At 39.3% G+C, this 18,420-nt stretch overlaps 1 protein-coding gene and 1 long non-coding RNA gene across 2 annotated transcripts; one reads left to right on the top strand and one right to left on the bottom strand.

Annotated features, from left to right (window-relative positions):
- Positions 1 to 198: 198 nt before the first annotated feature.
- fam83fb (family with sequence similarity 83 member Fb) lies at positions 199 to 17,158 on the bottom strand. Its single transcript, XM_034686938.1, has 5 exons — positions 16,523 to 17,158; positions 5,290 to 5,457; positions 3,559 to 3,680; positions 985 to 1,781; positions 199 to 831 (listed from the first exon to the last, which is right to left on the bottom strand). The coding sequence occupies exons 1-5, from the start codon at positions 16,985 to 16,987 to the stop codon at positions 785 to 787; spliced, it is 1,599 nt and encodes a 532-aa protein (XP_034542829.1). The 5' UTR covers positions 16,988 to 17,158; the 3' UTR covers positions 199 to 784.
- Positions 4,927 to 5,764, top strand: LOC117815306. Its single transcript, XR_004631791.1, has 2 exons — positions 4,927 to 5,179; positions 5,296 to 5,764. It is a non-coding gene; the product is annotated as an uncharacterized LOC117815306 (long non-coding RNA).
- Positions 17,159 to 18,420: the final 1,262 nt, after the last annotated feature.

Raw genomic sequence — 18,420 nt, 5'->3', positions numbered from 1 at the left:
TCATTAAGATATCATGAGTGTTTATTTTTTCATTTATTTATTTATTTTATTTTTTATTGTTATTATTATCAGTGTTGCATATATTGTGTTCTTAAGCTTAGGATTGTGGGGTGAGTTTGGGGTCAGAGCTGGGGTTTGGATCAGGATGGGGGGTCTTTTTATTTTTATATATATATTTGTTTTATTTATTTATTCTATTTTAAGTTGTTTTTATGTACATAACTTTGTGCTACAATGTCATTGTATGAAAAGCGCTTTATAAATAAAGTCTGATTGATTGATAGAAGTCTTACTGGTATGAATTCTATTTTTTAAAGGACATGGTTTAACTTTTAGATATTGGATAATGTGTAGGAACTTGTAACATTAGAAACCTGCTCCCCTTAAATTCTTGTTTCCCTGAAAACCTCTAAAAAAGTAGTAGTAGTAGTGTTTGTAGTAGAGTTGTTCCAGTATCAACATGTATGTGCTCTGACCCAGAAACTCCAGAGAAATCAAGATGCAGTAAATCAAAAAAAGAACATCTTATTAAAACTCTCTGCATCCCCCTCGAGGGTAACAGTTTCACCCGAGCATGTTGGCTTTCGCCTCAGTATTTTAAATTTGGCACCACACGGTTTCAGTACCTGAAGGACTGTACATTCATTTGGTCTTCCTTTAAAGGTGCTGTTTATAAAATGTTAACACTCCTGCTCGATCAAAGGTGATGGGAGTGTTAAAGAAGTCCTTCCTTGAACCGTTCCAAGAACGTAATGTGCTCTGTGGTTAGACCGACAGGTTCACCTCAGGAGACTTTGCAGGGTGACTTACTTTGACGATGACTCGAAATACCTGTGAGAAAAACACAACAGGAATGTAATTAGAAAGGTGGCTTGATGCAGGGAGTTAATTCTTTCACATCCTGTTTCAGATCAAGTATGGTTTGTAAAAACCTGGATTTGTTCATGCATGTTCACTCTGGATTCAAAGATATTTCTGACTTACTCTCGTTGTCTTCTCCAGCGTTGACTGCCTGTTCAGAAACCGACCTCCGACCCAGCTTGGACTGCTTCTTACTCTTCCTTTTGCCTGGAGTTTTCAAGACAACATCAAAGCTGTCTTCGCTCTCTTCAGTCTTATTGGCTTCTGCGGTCTGGGGGCTCTTACGGGTTTTTGCGGGTGAAGAGTTCTTTTTGGCGTCTTTGGGTGGAGTGCTCTGACTGTCCGGAAGGCCCTGAGCCGGATCCTTACTGGTCAATTTATTCCAGTTGACCTTCAGTGTCCGCCGTCCCTTCTTTTCTGACGTGACCCCGTTTGGCTTCTTGAAGACGTCACTCGGCGCCATTTTGGCCATCGGACTCATCCGCTCCGTCTTATCACTACGCGCCACTCGTGGCTTTTCCTCCTCCGTCTCCTCAAGAACTTCAGCCAGAGTGGGCTTTCTTTTAGGTCCCGGCTCCTGCAGAGACCCTGTCGGACGTGGAGGGTTGTCAAACACCAGTGAGTATTTAGGGTTGTAGAATTTGTGCGCAGGCACCTGGATGTCAGGTTTCCTTGAGTCCCCTAAGGTGACCTGGAAGCGTGAGGTGGTGGCAGGTAAAGGTGGGCGTTTGGGTCCCACTTTGGAAGATAGTGTTGCGGTCTTGTTGGCAGCAGGTGGACTGACGTGGAACTCCTTGTAGAGGTTCATTTTATCAGACATGGCGTAAAGCTCCCGGAAGTCTCGGTCAAAGAAGTCGACCACCTGTCCGCTCATCACGGTGATCATGTTCCGGTCCATACGAGACGTACACCAGGCGAAACTGGGACAAGGGTGAGGGTTGACAACAGTTAGCAACTTTAGTGCGTCCTCATTGGTTAGTTAATGATCAGCTTGATCAAGAGGTTCCAACTTCACATGTGAATTTAATAGAATAGCTTTCAGCATTGCTTTGGTTGTTAACTGCAGCATTTTAAACACATGTTTTCAGCCATGTGATTGGCATTCCTTTAACCCTCCTGTTATGTTAGTTTCTCTGGAACAGCAATAATCTTCCTGGGTCAATTTGACCCGGGGAATATTCAATTATCCAAAAGTGTCAGAACACCAAAAAATCCTAATGCACATTTTTTTTAAATATAATGTTTAACTCCATTACTAACCATTTAAATCAAGATTTAGTCCATTGGTGTTCTTTAATCCTCACAGATCATGGTTCAATGAGGATAACTCACTCATTTTTCATTAAAATTCATGTTAAAACTTTTTTAATGTACATTGTAAAGTCCTAAATATAAATAAATCAGTTTGACATGACCTATATTTTTGTTTATTTTATTTTAAATTTTGAATTTATTTCTTTTTATGAAGTGATGTTGATAAATTATGCATGCTGCCCAGATTTTCATGCTGCATTTAGCTGGTTTGGAAGGCACATATTGCCTAAAATAGACCTTAAAAAGGGTCAATTTGACCCCCGACATAACAGGAGGGTTAAATATGAAGCTTTTGTACGATGAGAAATTTGGCATCCATATTTCCAAGGACACGAATAACTTTGAGGACTCTGGTCGACCTCTAACTTTTCCTCTATCACCACCAACACCAAGGTGTTTCTTTTCATGAGATAATGACATCATGATTTATCTGAGCGTCATGAACTATGAAAAGCAGAGCAGGCTGGAGATGTCCTCACTTTTGCACCACATGCATTGTGTAGAATCACCTCTGCATCCTTATTAAAAAAAGCAAACCTTACGCCAAGAAGCTTCAACTCTTAATTACTGTTAAAGGTGACATATTATGCTCCTTTCCATCAAGTTATATTGGTCTCAGAGGTCCCCAAAACATGTCTTTGAATTTTATTGCTCAAAAGAACACTTTGATTTCAGATTTTGGTCTGCCTGTAAACCCATCTGTTCCAGCCCTGCTCAGAACTGGCTGTTTTCTGTGTCTGTGCCTTTAAATGAGAATGAGCTCTCTGACCGCGCCCCCTCAGGAAGTGGATGTGGCCTCGGCTGTACAGCACATTGATCTAATGTTTACATGTTGGCTGCATAGACACGGCCGCTCACAGACCCGCGTTACTTCAACCCTCTGAATCTGATCCAGAATCTGATCCTGACGGAGAGGCGCCTGCAGCAGGACCTTTCTGAAGCAATGGTCACAGATTTTGAGTATCTGGTTATTTTATTTGTCAGTATGCCCACGTGTGTCTTTGTACACAGTTACGGACATGTAGCTATGTGGCTAGGCTAACTGTAGCTGTCTGAGCTTATTTCCTGGGAGCTATTTTGGTAAATAAATGCAGCTGGTTTCAGCACACATTTACTGAAAGATGGAGGAAGCAAAACAGGGGCTGAATGGATTTTTTTCATTTTAGGGGGGGGGGGGATTGTAGACATGCCAGGGACACACATTTCTGTTAGAAAACCATTAAAAAGTTGATTTTGCATAATACATGACCTTTAATTCAATACTAAAAGCCGAATTATCAGCACACAAATAACCCCAACACAAGGAAAATAACACAAAATGGGCCTTATACTGGTTTAATATGCTAAAGCTCAGAGCAGCACCAGACTGAGCACAGAACTCACCTGTAAGAGCCAAACATGACTTTGTCTCCGTCCACCAGCATGTACTTGTTACACAGGGAACCAGGAAATCTGCCGAAGGACATATTGAAGCCGATTCCTTGAAGTGATCTGGCTTGTATTTTCTGCAGAAAGATCACAATCAGTGAACAGAAAATCATTCAACAGGGAATTTCAACAAAGTGATGATGGACACAGGAAGGAGTTTGGATTCCTTAATCTGAAACTCTCAAATAGAGTGGAGGCCTAGTGTCTTTAAATTTAAGTCAGGCTTTAATGTCTACTTGAAGTTTAAAGAAAAGAGAAACAGAGCATATTTCAACATCAACTCAACTAAAACACTGTTATTACTTAAAGTTATATTTTTGGGACATTTTTGCCATTCTGAATATGACACCTGAAGAGAGACCGGAAATGTGGGGAGTGGAGAGTGGGGGAGGACATGCAGTAAATGGTCACGGCCGGGAGTCAAACCAGCGACCTCTGCGACAAGGACTATGGGCTTAGACCGCTGGGCCACCAGCACCCTATTAGTTAAACATTTCAAAGCACCCTGGCGGTGTTTGAAAAACTCAAAATTAAATATTTCAAGACATTTCAATCAATCAATCATGGCACCAAATCACAACAAACGTTATCTCAAGACTCTTTCCAAACAGAGCAGGTCTAGACCGTACTCTATGTTCTATTATGAACAAAGACCCAACATCAAGATGTGATAAGATCCAGTCCCATCTTACAGACAGGACTCAGTCTGATCTCATCTTAATCCACCATGAGCAGAGCACTTTGCAGCATTTAGCAAGTTACAGTGGCAAGGACAAACTTCCTTTAACAGGCAGAAACCTCCAGCAGGACCAGACTCATGTTAGACACACATCTGCTGAGACTGAGTTGGAAAGTGGGATAGAGGAGATTAAGAGAAGAGACATAGTTTCTCTTCTGCAGTTAGAATTGCACTCCCTTCTCTAAGAATTGAACCCAGAAAAGATGGAGGTAACCAAAATGTTGAGCTTTTTTTGATTTGCTTCCTGAACACAGCTTCTTTTTTTGTTGTTGCCATAAATAGCACCAAATTTATATCTGCTCTCTTTTAAAATACCACCCTCTTATGTTGTACAATTCCATTTCTTTGTCTACTAGTCTGAATATTTTTTGTAGCGCAGTGCACACGGCATAGATCTGACCTCAAACTGATTTAGATTTCAGCCCAGGAGAGATTTATGGGGGATATGATATGCCTTCTACCTTTCCGTTGGTGTGCAATTATTTACAGACTGACAAAAGCTAGTATAGATTATTATGAATAGTTCTATTGTTTGTTTGATGTGCTTTTTTAATGCAGTACTGATAACAGCTGCAATGGATTATTTGGATCTTGGTCGTTTGTCTGAGGGGCTTTAAAGGTTTGTGAGCTGGGCGGTAACACAAATTGCCTCTGAGGACATTCAAGGTAGTTTGTATCACATGATGGCCCCAACAGTTTAGGCATGGTTGAGACTTATGAGCATGTTGTGACATATACCAAAGACATTTTAATTAACCCGGGATTAGTACGTTTTAACAGTCATAGATTCAGCTCTATGCCAAGCCTTTGGTCTTTTTAAGCCTTAAGATCACACAGGTGAGAGATTTCTGAATATTTCAATTAATATCTGTTCAATGTGTCCAACATCATTCCCTTCCCTTGTGACATATTATGAAACATTTAACTCTTATGTAATGTCACCATACCCGAAGATGCTGAGAGCCAATCTGCAGCCTGGAGCACATATCCAGAAAATGAGGCACGGCTTGGATGTCCAACAAGATGTAAACGGGCACAGAGCGACGCCAGGCTGCATCCATCAGGTCCTGCAGGATGTGGACGTCTGTGAGGATGTCCATCACTATCGCTATCACCTGAAAGAGAGAAAGAGAGAGAGGGGAAGTTTAACGGTTTAGGTTTTTAAGAGACAGATTTTTGCTTAATGCAAGGAGCTCCATTTTATTCCAACAACACCTTTGGCACAGGTACAAGAGGAAGACGAGAGAAAGCCAGCTTGGTGAGGACAACAATAATGATTTTATTGGACAGAAGCCAAAACAAAACAATTTAATCTTCAATGATTTATGACTCAGTGACTCACTCAACCTCTGATGCAACTCAAATCTTAACTGATCACATGTGCACATGTCTGTTTAGAGTTGATTAAAAAGCTACATTGTTGTTGCTGGTTTGCATTAGCGCTGATTTGTTCACTTCTTTTGCTTTGGCCACACTTTTTCCTGCACACTGGAAGTAAATGAACAGCACTGCTCAAGATTACAACTCAAAGCAAGATCAAGAGATAAGAAGGGTTTTACTTCTTAGAGACAGTTTTGAGACATTTTGCTTTAATTTGATAGGACAGTTAACCCTGTAAAGCCTGAACCATCAAATAATTGACAGAAAATTCGAATTCTTTGACAATGGAGTGTTTATTGGACCTTCTGAAAAATGAAAATATATATATATTTTTTTGTATCATATTTGATACATCAGGCATCTTGTTGCAATTTTTTTGCTCAAAGTTCCTATTTTTTTAAACAAACTAAAACATATAAAAACAACCTTTTTAACCTGTTAAACTTTGAGTTTTCTTCAACTTTTTCCCAAAGTAATTTCAAACCTAGAAATATTTTTTTTTCATATTGCACGACAACGTCAAACATATTCTGTATCTGCTACGCAACAAAAAAAAAGTAATTTATTGTGTATTTATTGTATATTTATTCTCTGAATTGTTCAATTTTTAGTGGAAATCAATGAGAAAAAGAGAATTAGGGACTAGGGAGCCATTTAAACATTCAACTAGTCATCAATCATCATGATACAGCAGGTTGCATTTATAAAAATACAACATAGTTTACTAATATCTCAATTTCTACTCTAAATATATCTCATTATGTCATTTTAAACATGTTCTTAAATATTAAAAAGGCTCTATTGCTTTATGGAATGCATCATGTATGAAATTTAATTAAATTATGATTGACAGGTCTGCAAAAAAATACCTGCTGTATCAATTTTGAAACACATTTTCAACATGATTTGACGATAAATTAAGTTATGAAATATTAATTCGTTTCACATTGCATCAATCCTGTAACTATTCCTCTTGAAGTTTCAGAAACAATTTGAAAGTTTCTTTCATCCAAACCTTTTTCAAAATTGGCAAAAATATCCCTGAAAAACCTTGAGTGGGTCTCTGATCCACAGCTGACATTTTGGAAGTCTCAAGTGACTTTCTTCTGGTGCATGAATTACTCACACCTGGTGGATTATCCGTGCACTGCATGTATCTGATTCTATACATCTTTTTTTTTTCGGAAAAAATATATCACACTGATGATGTAGAGCAGGGGTTCCCAAACTTTTCAGGCCACAACCCCCAGAATATAGGTGCCAAAGACTTGTGACCCCATCAGTCCCTCGAAGTGGTTAAATGTTGCGTTATACTTCAAAATGAATTGACCTACATGCAGATGTGGCTGTGCAGAATTGACCTGCTACTATTAATCCTTTTGTTAATTAACTGTTAGCTAACCCTAACTTTAAGAGTCATCTAGAGACAAAGAAACTTATTTGCAGGGTTTTATTTCAAATGTAACTACTATTTCTGTCTATATTTTTACTATAATGGGTAAAATAAGCAAATTCAGATTGCTTAAAAAAATAAAATAAAATCTGGAAGACATCTCGCGACCCCCCATTGGTGTCTCTCGACCCCCCAGGGGGCCCCGACCCACACTTTGGGAACCCCTGATATAGAGGTCTCAAAAACTGATGTATCAAATTTGATATGCTTGGCGTTATAGGGAGGGTCAGGAAATGTTTGGGAAAAGAGAATTGGGAATTGCTTAAGCGAGGAACTGAGGCAAGAATGGTATCAGTGGACGCTACATAGGGACTGCTGGATTGTATCAGGACCAAGAGAGCATCTTTTTAGGGGTAAAACCTTGATTTTACAACATTTTGATGAAAAGCTGGGGGATTAAACAAATACTGAAGTTGAGGAATCAGAGCTACATTTAAAAATGAGACTCATCTTTAACTGTAGGGTAATTATGGCACTGCATCACCACTGATTCATTGTGCTCCCTTAGCTCAAAGAGACACAAGAGTTCTCTTTTGCTAATTACATTTAAAGGCAAACATGTCTTCTTAAAACATTCCTCATTGGGTTTAGAGTGTTTTGATTCTCCAGCATTCGATCTTCAACAAACCCCTGCCCCCTCTGGAGTGTGTCTCTGGAGTCTGTGGCAGTCAGAGCGGCTCTATGACTAATTTATTCCAGAATCTCAAACAGAGAGCTGCAGCCCTGTGGGAGAAAATCTGTGGCACTGTGGGTTACACAAGACAAAAGCTAAACACATGCTGAAAAGCTAGCAGCAAAAAAAAAGTTTTAGGATTAACAATCTGAAGAATATATTGTCAAGCCTTCATAATTATGATTTCATATTTGTGAAGAGGTTGGGAATCCCCCGCTGGGTGAGTGTTGATAATGAAGGCAGTAAAAAGGAAGTAAAAAACAAAGTGTGAGCTCAGACTCAGAACTATGTTACCTTTCTGTAGCCAAGAAAAACAAATCTATAAAATGCATTAAGGAAGAATGTCTTCTTCGACGGATAAAAAAGAACCCAGCAGGTGAAGCCGGTCTGTCTAACTTAAGTACTTTATCTCCCACTGATGCACTCACCCAGAGGGCACAGTGAGGCCACATTAAAGAGTGCAAGCTGCTGGAAAACACCATATTTCCTGCTGCTGAGTTCCAGTCAGGCTGACAGATCACAGACACAGTGTAGTAACAACAAAAGGAGAGAGGTGGAGGACTTAAAGACTTCAATCTGTCTCTGTCTTCAGGAAGGTTTCAGCTCCTGCTCTCTCCTTTGCCAGAGTCCGGGGTAAGCTGAGGTTTGCACTTCACTTTGACCAAAAAAGGGGATTCATCAGGGCCGGCAGTCGAGTATCCTTCACTGCAACTTGTGAAAAATGCAAGTGATGCAAGAAGTGGTGAGGACGACACGGCTGAGTTCAAACTTAGGTCGTGCAGCAAACATTGATGGAAATGATCAACTACAGAGGGCTTTAACAGATCAGAAAATCTAGATTCCATTTGTGACTCCTAGTGGCTGAAATGTGAATTACACACACACACATTTAAACACATCAGGTGCAATAAAATCCATTTGTTAGGACCGTGATAACCAGTGGTGTAGCTAACGGACAAATTCCACCAGATCCGTGTCCAGCGGGGAGCCAACAGGTCAGAGGTTTTCAGAGGACCATGGAGACAACATGGATGAGAAGAGGAGGAGGGGAATCCTTGATTCAGGGATTACCGTGGGAAAACCTTGGTCACATGACTCCAGCTGTCTGGCAGTCCTGATCCACGCTGCGTACTGAAAACGCAACCAGTGGGTGTTTATGGACGAGAGAGCACAGAACCGGACTGCAGCGGATCGGAGACGGACCGGACACGGATCTGGTAGAAGTCCTGTGTAAGTCCATCACAGACCAAGGAGCAGATGTGCTTTCCTTTATTCACCTAAGGGATTTTCCTTTTACTTACCTCCTTCATGCTCGCTGATCTTGCACTTAAATCAGTACAAATTAATCTACTTGTAGCTAAAAGCAAGTTGGGGCTCCATCTCACAGTCCAAATGTGAACATTTCAATGATAACAAAGAATTAATGTGCATTCCTAAGCCTTGCTCTAAGCTCAGTGGACCAAAAAGGAGTCCATAAAGATAGAGCACACCATAGTTCTTGTGAAAATGTGAATTAAATACAATAATTTAAACACATTTGGTGCAACAAAATCCATTTCTTATGACCGTCATAACCAGTGGTGTAGCTAACTCTGATTTCAGACCACACTAAACCCAACAGCTCAACAAGCCCGGCCTCTGAATGCTCCAAGTCCAACACAGACCAAGCAGCAGATGCACTCTTCTGTATTCACCTAAGGGGGTTTTCTTTTACCTCCTTCATGCTCGCTGATCTTGCACTTAAATCAGTACAAACTAATCTGCTTGTTGCAAAAAGCTAGTTGGGGCTCCATCTCATAGCCAAAATGTGAACATTTCTATGATGGCAGTGTCAATGTGCATTCCTAAGCCTTGCTCTAAGCTCACTGGACCAAAAATGAGTTAATAAAGAAAGAGCACACCATGGTTCTTGTGAAAATGTGAATTCAATACAATAATTTTAACACATTTGGTGCAACAAAATCCATTTCTTATGACCGTCATAACCAGTGGTGTAGCTAACTCTGATTTCAGACCACACTAAACCCAACAGCTCAACAAGCCCGGCCTCTGAATGCTCCAAGTCCAACACAGACCAAGGAGCAGATGTACTCTTCTATATTCACCTAAGGGATTTTTCTTTTACCTCCTTCATGCTCGCTGATCTTGCACTTAAATCAGTACAAACTAATCTACTTGTTGCAAAAAGCTATATTGGGGCTCCATCTCACAGTCCAAATGTGAACATTTCAATGATAACAAAGAATTAATGTGCATTCCTAAGCCTTGCTCTAAGCTCAGTGGACCAAAAAGGAGTCCATAAAGAAAGAGCACACCATAGTTCTTTGCACACACACTCCCCCTGTCCCTACCTCCTAACAAGGAAAAGAAAACCCCACCATCCTACAGAGAGAGGTAGCAAAGTTCTCTTTCAACCAGCAGTCCTGGAGTGATAAGCACCACCACACCCACAACACATATAGTGTAGTGTATGTATTCACACATATCTGAGGGGCATGCTAACAGGCTGGGTATGAAACCTTCTGAAAAAGTTCATCCTAAGAAACTAAAACGATACAGCCAATGAGATTTAAGCAGCGAGATGTGATCACCTCAGACTCTCAGAGTGTTCACAGTCCTTTCAGTTCATCTGCTGCATGTTTGAGGTTTCCATGGCTTGTGATCGTCACTCACAGCTTTGACAGTCGTGTAATTAGTGTCGTGCTAAATGTGTCTGTTCCCAGGTTTTGGGTGGCTGCTGGGAAACCTAACACTCTCTGCTGAGTTGGCATTTTCAGTTTGCTGCTACATCTTACTGTATGACCTGAAATTAAACTGCTGAAGTGATCGTTTGGAGGGGAAATGTTTTAATCTGTAAAACTTTTGTTTCTCATGCATCTTCCTAAGTTTTAAATATTTGAATCGATCACTAATTGCTTATTTTTTAACACTTATTAAACTGAGCCGTCTGGATTGTCGAGCACACCTGTCAGCCCAGAGCTCTGCAGACTGATGACGTGCTCATGAATGTAAACAAGGGTGTGTTTTCATTGTCTCCAACATTCTCACTCAGAGAAAGAACCTGGAGTACCTTGTAATTATTACATCATGTCTCTTTGATGCTGTTCTTTTGAGAGGCGTACACCTGCATTACATCTGTTCAGCCACACTCCTTGGATTAAAGGGAAAGCCCTGTCATAAAATATCACTTCTTAAGTACTCCAGGATGTTCTGTGTAGCGGATGTACAGAAATCCAGCTGTCTTAGTGGGTATGTGGCACACACGCCTGCATACTGCATAGCTGTTAGGTTTCATGAAGACTCTGTGACTTCATGATTCCCAAATATAAAGAATAATCAGGCATAAGATTTTTTTTTAACCCAAGATAAAAGATACACATGTGCTCTGAAGGGGATACAATAGAGGAGAGGCCACTTGGTCATTAAAACAAGGCTTTATTGTCTTCACAGCATGAATGTGTTCAGCTGGTTAATATGTTCCAGATGAATTTAATTTTCAAAACAGAAATCTAAAGTGTCCTTACATGAGGCCCAGTTTAAAAAATAAGCATGCACAGTCCTTATTGCACTTACTGCCAGACTGTCAATCAAAATGCTGCATGTCTTAAACAGCTTTAAGTACTGTAAATTAAATATTGACATATTTGCAGCACTACACAAAGACCAGGGTTACTAATGTCAGAGAGTACATTAATCTGGTTTCTCACACAACACATATTTAGATTGAAGTCTGAGATGGACAGAGAGATGTGAGCTACTCAATCCTACTACTACTGGGATCCTATCTCACCCCCTTCCCCCCAACCCCTTCATCACTTGCTTTAACTCTGCCTGTCTCATTGAAAGTTACTAACCATAGACCTTTCTGGAGTCCCTGAGCTCCCTTGTCTCGTAGGTTCCTCTGAGCTGCCGTAGGCATCCTCCTGCTGCAGACCTTCAAGACTCTAGCTGATACAGGCGTGCTGGACTCCAGCGGCAACAGCTTCTGCTACTTGTCTCATCACTATCACCTCTCCCTCTATCTCTTATTCTCCTCTATCATTCTTTAAAGACCCAACTCGGTCGAGGTAGATGGCTGTCTAACCTGAGTCTGGTTCTGCTCAAGGTTTCTGCCTGTTAAAAGGAAGTTTTTCCTCGCTTGTAACTAGCTAAATACTGTGAGGTGCAATGCTCATGGTGGATTAAGGTGGGGTCAGACTGAGTCTTACCCAGTCTTGAAGTTGGGTCTCTGTTCATAATTTGACATAGAGTGGTCTAGACCTGCTCTGTTTGTTAAAGCGTCTTGAGATAACATTTGTTGTGATTTGGCGCTATACAAATAAAGGTTGATTGATTGATTGCCGCATTATGAAAAAATTCACCCCTCATACAGTGTGTGCCGATAGAGAAATGAGCTATCCAGACTACACTCGTTTTTTGTACCAGGCTGTAAACATGTTTATTTCTGATGTTAACATCGGATTTTTTGAATGTGTGTGTATTTGGTTTCCAAAACTTCTGGAGCCAGTCTCAAGTGGAAACTCGATGAACTGCAGGTTTTAACACCTCCGCAGTGGCTGGAGGTTGGCGCTTGAGTAGGTGGTATTAAGTCTAATTGGTCATGTTTGATTGTGTTGATATTTTTTCATTGGTGTAGCTTTGCTTTTTATCTGTTGTTATCATGGTAAATTGTTGCGTGTAGCGGTTGTGCTAATTCAGTTTTAACAGGACATCAGGCTCTCCTGACAGGAAAAGGAACCACTAGCTGGTGTGCCTAGCTTTGTTTGTGCAGGTGAAGAGACTGGATTGTGCTGATACACTGGTCAAAAAAAAGGCAGTCGTGCCCTGACAGGAGGATTATGCTCATGATCATATGATGGAGTTCAGGATTGGATGGTGGAGCCAGAAGGATGACATTTGAAGTGAACAATTAAGATCAAAAGCCAAGTCTGCTTAGACAGATTTTGCAAGCTTGGTCCATTCAATAATCATATTTGATAGAAGTACAGGAAGGAAGATAAGAGGTTAAACAGAAAGACAAAGAGAGAGAGAGAGAGAGAGACTTTGTCTTTTCAAGCATGTTGGGACATGTCCAGCAGAGGAAGAGGAGGGAGTTTTTTGGGAAATGTCTATTATGCGACTGTTCCACCATCCCTGAAAAAGACAAAGTCATGGAAAACTGTCTCTTTGAATTTGCAACAAGTGTTTCTTTGTCAGGAAGAAAAAAGGCCTGACCTTTCCATCGGGTCTCTCTGTGAGGAGAACCACAGAGCTGACCTGTGTGGGTAAACCACAGCGATACAAGCTGACACTTGTGAACAGCTGACTGTGCTGTGAAGTATTCCAGCTGTAAACAAAGACAATCACTGAGAAGAACATGTTTGATATCTGTGCTCGCTGCTTTCAGGAGAACTGGTTTGCTCAGCGTGTGTTATCTTTGGCGTGTTTTTTTAGGAAGAGCTTCTTGCCTTTCTGATAAAGACAAACACAGAGCTGGTATGTTTGATGCATTCCTCACAAGCACACCGGGCTCAACAACCCGCTGTGTAATTAACTAACTACTCTCTCTGACAAGTTAAGGAAACGCCTACAATCATGCGTTTAGTTCCAATCTGTGGTTTATCTGGAAATCATAAAAGGAGTTGAACTGGTTAACTAAACACTGAGCTGACGTGTACAGATGCTGGACGCTCTTTAATGTAATGTCATCACTGAAAGGCAGAACAAGGAAGCTAAGACTGATTCTCATCTTTCTTTGAAGCAGCATTCAGAGGCTGGTGATGGGATTTCCACACAGGCAATGATTCAGGTGTATTCATTGCAAAGAGATCTTTTAAATAAAGTGAAAAAGAAAATAGGTAGAATAGGGAGTGACAGCAAAAGACAGGGGATTTCTCTTGGGAAATCAACAGATTACTTACATAATAAAGCCAATTAAAAAAACCTGACTAACTATCTGACAGACATGTGTTTCGTTCCTCCCTGACCCAGTTTCAGAGTGAACACAGGGTGAGCCCAGCAGCCCCGGACCCCTGTCTCTCTGCGTTACACTGAGTGTGCGGAAAACATGACTCAGCAGAGCTCTGGCAGTCCATGAGTAAACATTTGGATGAGCAACTCAAATACATGAGCCCACTCCAGGCTCTAAAAGACTGTGTGAGGAGGTATTAATCACTCCAGCGTTCATTCAACCCGTCTGGGACTTGTGCAACGGAGGATAATGCTGAAGGAGGTTGGGTGAACTCAAGAGTGGTGCAAACAATGTGAGAGCCAGGGAGAGAGTTTGGGTTGGTTGGCAACCATAAACTGAAGCAGATGACGAATATCTGTCTTAATACATTTAAAAGGACTTTATTAGGAAAAGTAATGCAAAATAATGTATAATTATCATTATTATTTTTTTTTATTATATTATAATTTTGTGTTGTTGTTTTTGTGATTATCAATTTTATTATAATTATTTATTTTATTACTCTTCTTCTTCTTCTTCTTCTTCTTCTTATTATTATTATTATTATTATTATTATTATTATATTTTTTATTATATTATCATTCTTTGTTGTTCTTGTTTTTGTAATTATCAATTTTATTATAATTATTTATGGTATTATTATTCTTATTATTCTTATTATTATCATTATTATCATTATTATCATCATAATATTTTATTATTATTATTATTATTATTATTATTATTATTATTATTATTATTATTCTGTTGTTGTTATTACCAATTTTATTATCAGTATTAGTTATATTATCATTACATTATTATTATTATTATTATTATTATTATTATTATTATTATCATCATATTTTTTATTGTATTATTATAATTATTATTTTGTTGTTGTTGTTATTATCAGTTTTATTATTAGTTTAATTGTATTATTATTTTTAGTATTATTTTTATTATTATCATCAGAATATATTTTTTGTTACTATTAATATTTGTATTATCATATTTTTTATTGTATTATGATCATTATTAATATGTTGTTGTTATTATCACTGTTATTATTATTATCAATTGTATTAGCATTATCAATTTTATTATTATTATTTTTATTATTATTTATTTTATTTTATTTTTTATTGTCATTATGCCCAACCCTTGTTAGTTAACTTGGGTCCTGTTAAAGTGACCTTACATACTACTTTATCAATATTTATTACATGCTATTGTTTATAGCTTAACAACAGTTCATAGTAGCTGTCTGTTATTTATTGATAGCCAACCATTGTTACCAAGAAGAAACTGCTCGGGAACAGACTCTACAGACTCTGGCATTAATATGAGTACCATAAATCCACAAGACAGTCCTGTATAGTCATAAATTAAAGGTGCTTGAGTGCTGTACTTCCACTCAACAGCAAACACAGAGCAAAGGTCACTCAGGTCAGGCGGTTCATTTAAGGTGCTTATTCTGATGATTCTCCCCCTCAGCACCCATGGTCATATCTGAACCTTATGTTTGAGGTTTTTGAAATGAGTATGGATTTGTATGGTTTTAAATATTTGATCTCTTTGCCGTGCATGAGATTCATCAAGGCCTACTAATTTATGTAGACTACGTCCATTATTTATACAGTCTATGGTTCCAATCCACCATAACAACATTGTTCCTTAATAGTTCACCTGACAGGTTTTCAAACAAACATCATAAACATAATTGTGTTTTTTCCCCTTGTTGTGATAGCTTTTAGGTGACTAATCTCTATTGTTGTCATGTACTCAGATTTGCTTACTTTGTAGGTTTACCTAAACCGGTCTGTTTATCTCTGCCCCAAGACCAGCATCTTAATATTTAAAGACAGAGATGTAACATCCAGTGTATCCATGTGCACAATAATACTGATAGTGTAGGTGTGTAATGGATGTAGGGGACTTAGCGCAGGGGTTCCCAAACTTTTCACCCCACGACCCCCAAAATATAGGTGCCAATGACTCGTGACCCCCACTCTCCCTCAAAGTGATTTAATGTGGCTTCATTTAGCTGGTCTGCAGAAATTTACCTTACCTATATGAGCATGTGTCTGTGTTTCCTGTGCCGTTATGAATTAACCTACTGCTACTGATGCTTTTGATAATGAACTGTTCACTAACCCTAAACTTAGGAGTCATCTGGCAACAAAGAAAGGCAGAAAACTCATTACATTTTCTATTTTTAAGGTTTTATTTCAAGTTTAGCTACTATTTTTGTCTATATTTTTTACTGTAATGGGTAGCATAAAATGTACTAATTTTAGATAAATTTTTTACTGGAAGACATCTCACAACCCTAGGGGGGTCCCGACCCACACTTTGGGAACCCCTGACTTAGAGAACTAGGACACAGGGGTTTATAGGACTCAAGGAGGTGATGAAATGATTGCAACTTCCTGTAAATGGTGATGAATAGACTGGCACAGTGAATAAAAGTGCTTCTATCACGTTTATTGATATTACTTTCCTACTTTAAAGGTTTATTCTAAGACAATAATCTCACACTTGTGTCTGTAATTTTCTGTGATTCATCCATTCACAAAAACTAAAAAAAAAAAGTGTTATAATGGAAGTTTTAGAAGTTTAAAAAGTTGCATTGACTCACACCTTTACCTTCTAAATGATCTGCATTAATGCATTCATAGCACAAGTATTCAAAGTCACATGATGGTGAATAAACAGCTGTTAGGTCCCCTGCTCCCCCCTCACCTTGCTGGCCTCCTGGATGAGCCTCCTCACCACCTCCTTGATGTGAGGTCCGTTTTCTTTAGGCGGGTGTGTGTGCACGGCCACCCGGGTCACCCCTCTGAACATGCTCCCATTGGGCCAGCCATTGTCCAGCTGTGGGACCTCAGTGTCTGACATCTGGGGCCAGTAGGTGGACTGGATCCCTGAGTCTGCGTCAGCCCCTGCCTGGTTGTTACTGCCCTTACTGTCTCCATCCCCCACGTCGTACTTCTTGAAAGTGCTCAGTAGATGTTTGACCTCTCTGGCTGACAGAAAGTCCTTCATGTTGTCTTCACTGAGGCGCATCTTAAAGGCACCGTCGCCATTCTTGAGCAGCTCCTCGATGGCCGCGCGCTGCTCCTCGCTGTAGTAGAACTCGGGTTTGGTCTCGGGGATCTTGACACCGATGTGGCCGTCCTCCATGCACATGAGCTGGGAATCGGCCATGGTTGTGACGGAGACTAACCCCCCCTCCTTCCTGGAGCTCGGGAAGTGTCCTCACAGTCTGTGGGGTGAGTTTGTTGAGTGACGCCGGACAGGTGTGAATAACTCTGGGAAAGTTTGCTTACCTGGCCGCGAGGCAGAAGGTGGGGCTCGGGGTAAAACACTGGTGCTGCCTTCAAGTACTATCGGAAAAAGGAGAACCATGCACGTAGAGGAAGAGGCTGTTAAAATGCCACAAAGTAGGGGAGACTGGGGACAATAACAACACTATTTTGATTAGGTTGTTCAAAGTTTTGAGACTAGAAAATAATAATTAAACTTACATCTGCTTGTTATTACCCATACCACCTAAAACTGTGTACACAGCCTGTGCAATATTTATATCTTCAAGTATGGCAGGAGTCAGATGTTGCAACTATGAACTCTACAATAAGATATACTTAAATTTACAAAATAAATATTGATTTTTGCCTCAATAATCACACTTTATTAAATCAATTATTTATTTTTAATTCTAGTTTAAAATGTTTTAATTATTTTATTCTTCTGGTATTTATTGGATTTTATTTAATTTATTTATTTTAGTTTATTACATTTATATTTCACATCTGAATCCTCTATCTTGTTGTAGTCTTGTATCATTGTATATATTGCTGTTGTTTTCTGTCTCTCTGTTCTTTTGTGAAGTACTTTGGGCTGCATGCTTGAATGTATGAAAGGTGCTATATAAATAATACTGAAGCGTATTGCGTTCACATGGGAAAAAAAATTCTGCTGTGTTTTTCTGAATTAATGAGTTAATTATCTTGGAATTATGAGAAAAGTTTTTGTAGATAAAAAAATCTGCGGTTTTTCTCAATTAAATAGAAAAATTGCTCTGTTTTTCTGAATCAACAATTTAATTATCTCTGGATTTCTGAATTAATGAGTTAATTATCCCGGAATTATGAGAAAAGTGTTCTGTTTTTCAACTACTGCAGAGTCTTCAGGTGCCTGCGCAAAGATGACAAGCTAATCACAATACCATCTATGTTACTTAGAGACACTAGTATCACCCAGAGCAAAATAATACTGGATTAAACCCCTTAGGTCAGATAATAAGAAACAACCAAATAAAATACCATAGCTATGTAGATGACACACACATTTACATCACCATATCACCAGGGGGATTATAGTCCCATACAAACACTGAGTAAATGCATTGAACAAATCAATGACTGGACAAGCCGGAACTTTCTTCAGTTAAACAAAGAAAAAACTGAAATGATTGTTTTTGGAGCCAAGGAAGAAAGGTTAAAGGTTACTGCTCAGTTCCAATCTGCACAGATAAAATGTTCAAACTAAGCTAGAAACCTTGGTGTAATCATAGACTCAGACCTTAATTTCAGCAGCCACATTAAGACAATTACAAAGTCCGCCTACTATCACCTTAA

This window comes from Notolabrus celidotus, chromosome 7 (genome assembly GCF_009762535.1).
Source record: "Notolabrus celidotus isolate fNotCel1 chromosome 7, fNotCel1.pri, whole genome shotgun sequence".
In the NCBI taxonomy this organism is placed as follows: Eukaryota; Metazoa; Chordata; class Actinopteri; order Labriformes; family Labridae; genus Notolabrus; species Notolabrus celidotus.
Note: the sequence above shows the minus strand (reverse complement) of the source record. Positions and strands in the feature narration are given on the sequence as shown.

What these genes read in the sequence shown, in the direction of transcription:
- fam83fb (XM_034686938.1), bottom strand. Translation starts at nt 16,987, where the DNA reads ATGGCCGATTCCCAGCTCATGTGCATGGAGGACGGCCACATCGGTGTC. An exon ending in TCATCCAGGAGGCCAGCAAG is followed by an intron (nt 5,458 to 16,522) that starts GTGAGGGGGGAG and finishes TCTCTCTTTCAG; the next exon opens with GTGATAGCGATAGTGATGGA. An exon ending in TTGGCTCTCAGCATCTTCGG is followed by an intron (nt 3,681 to 5,289) that starts GTATGGTGACAT and finishes ATCTTTCTGCAG; the next exon opens with AAAATACAAGCCAGATCACT.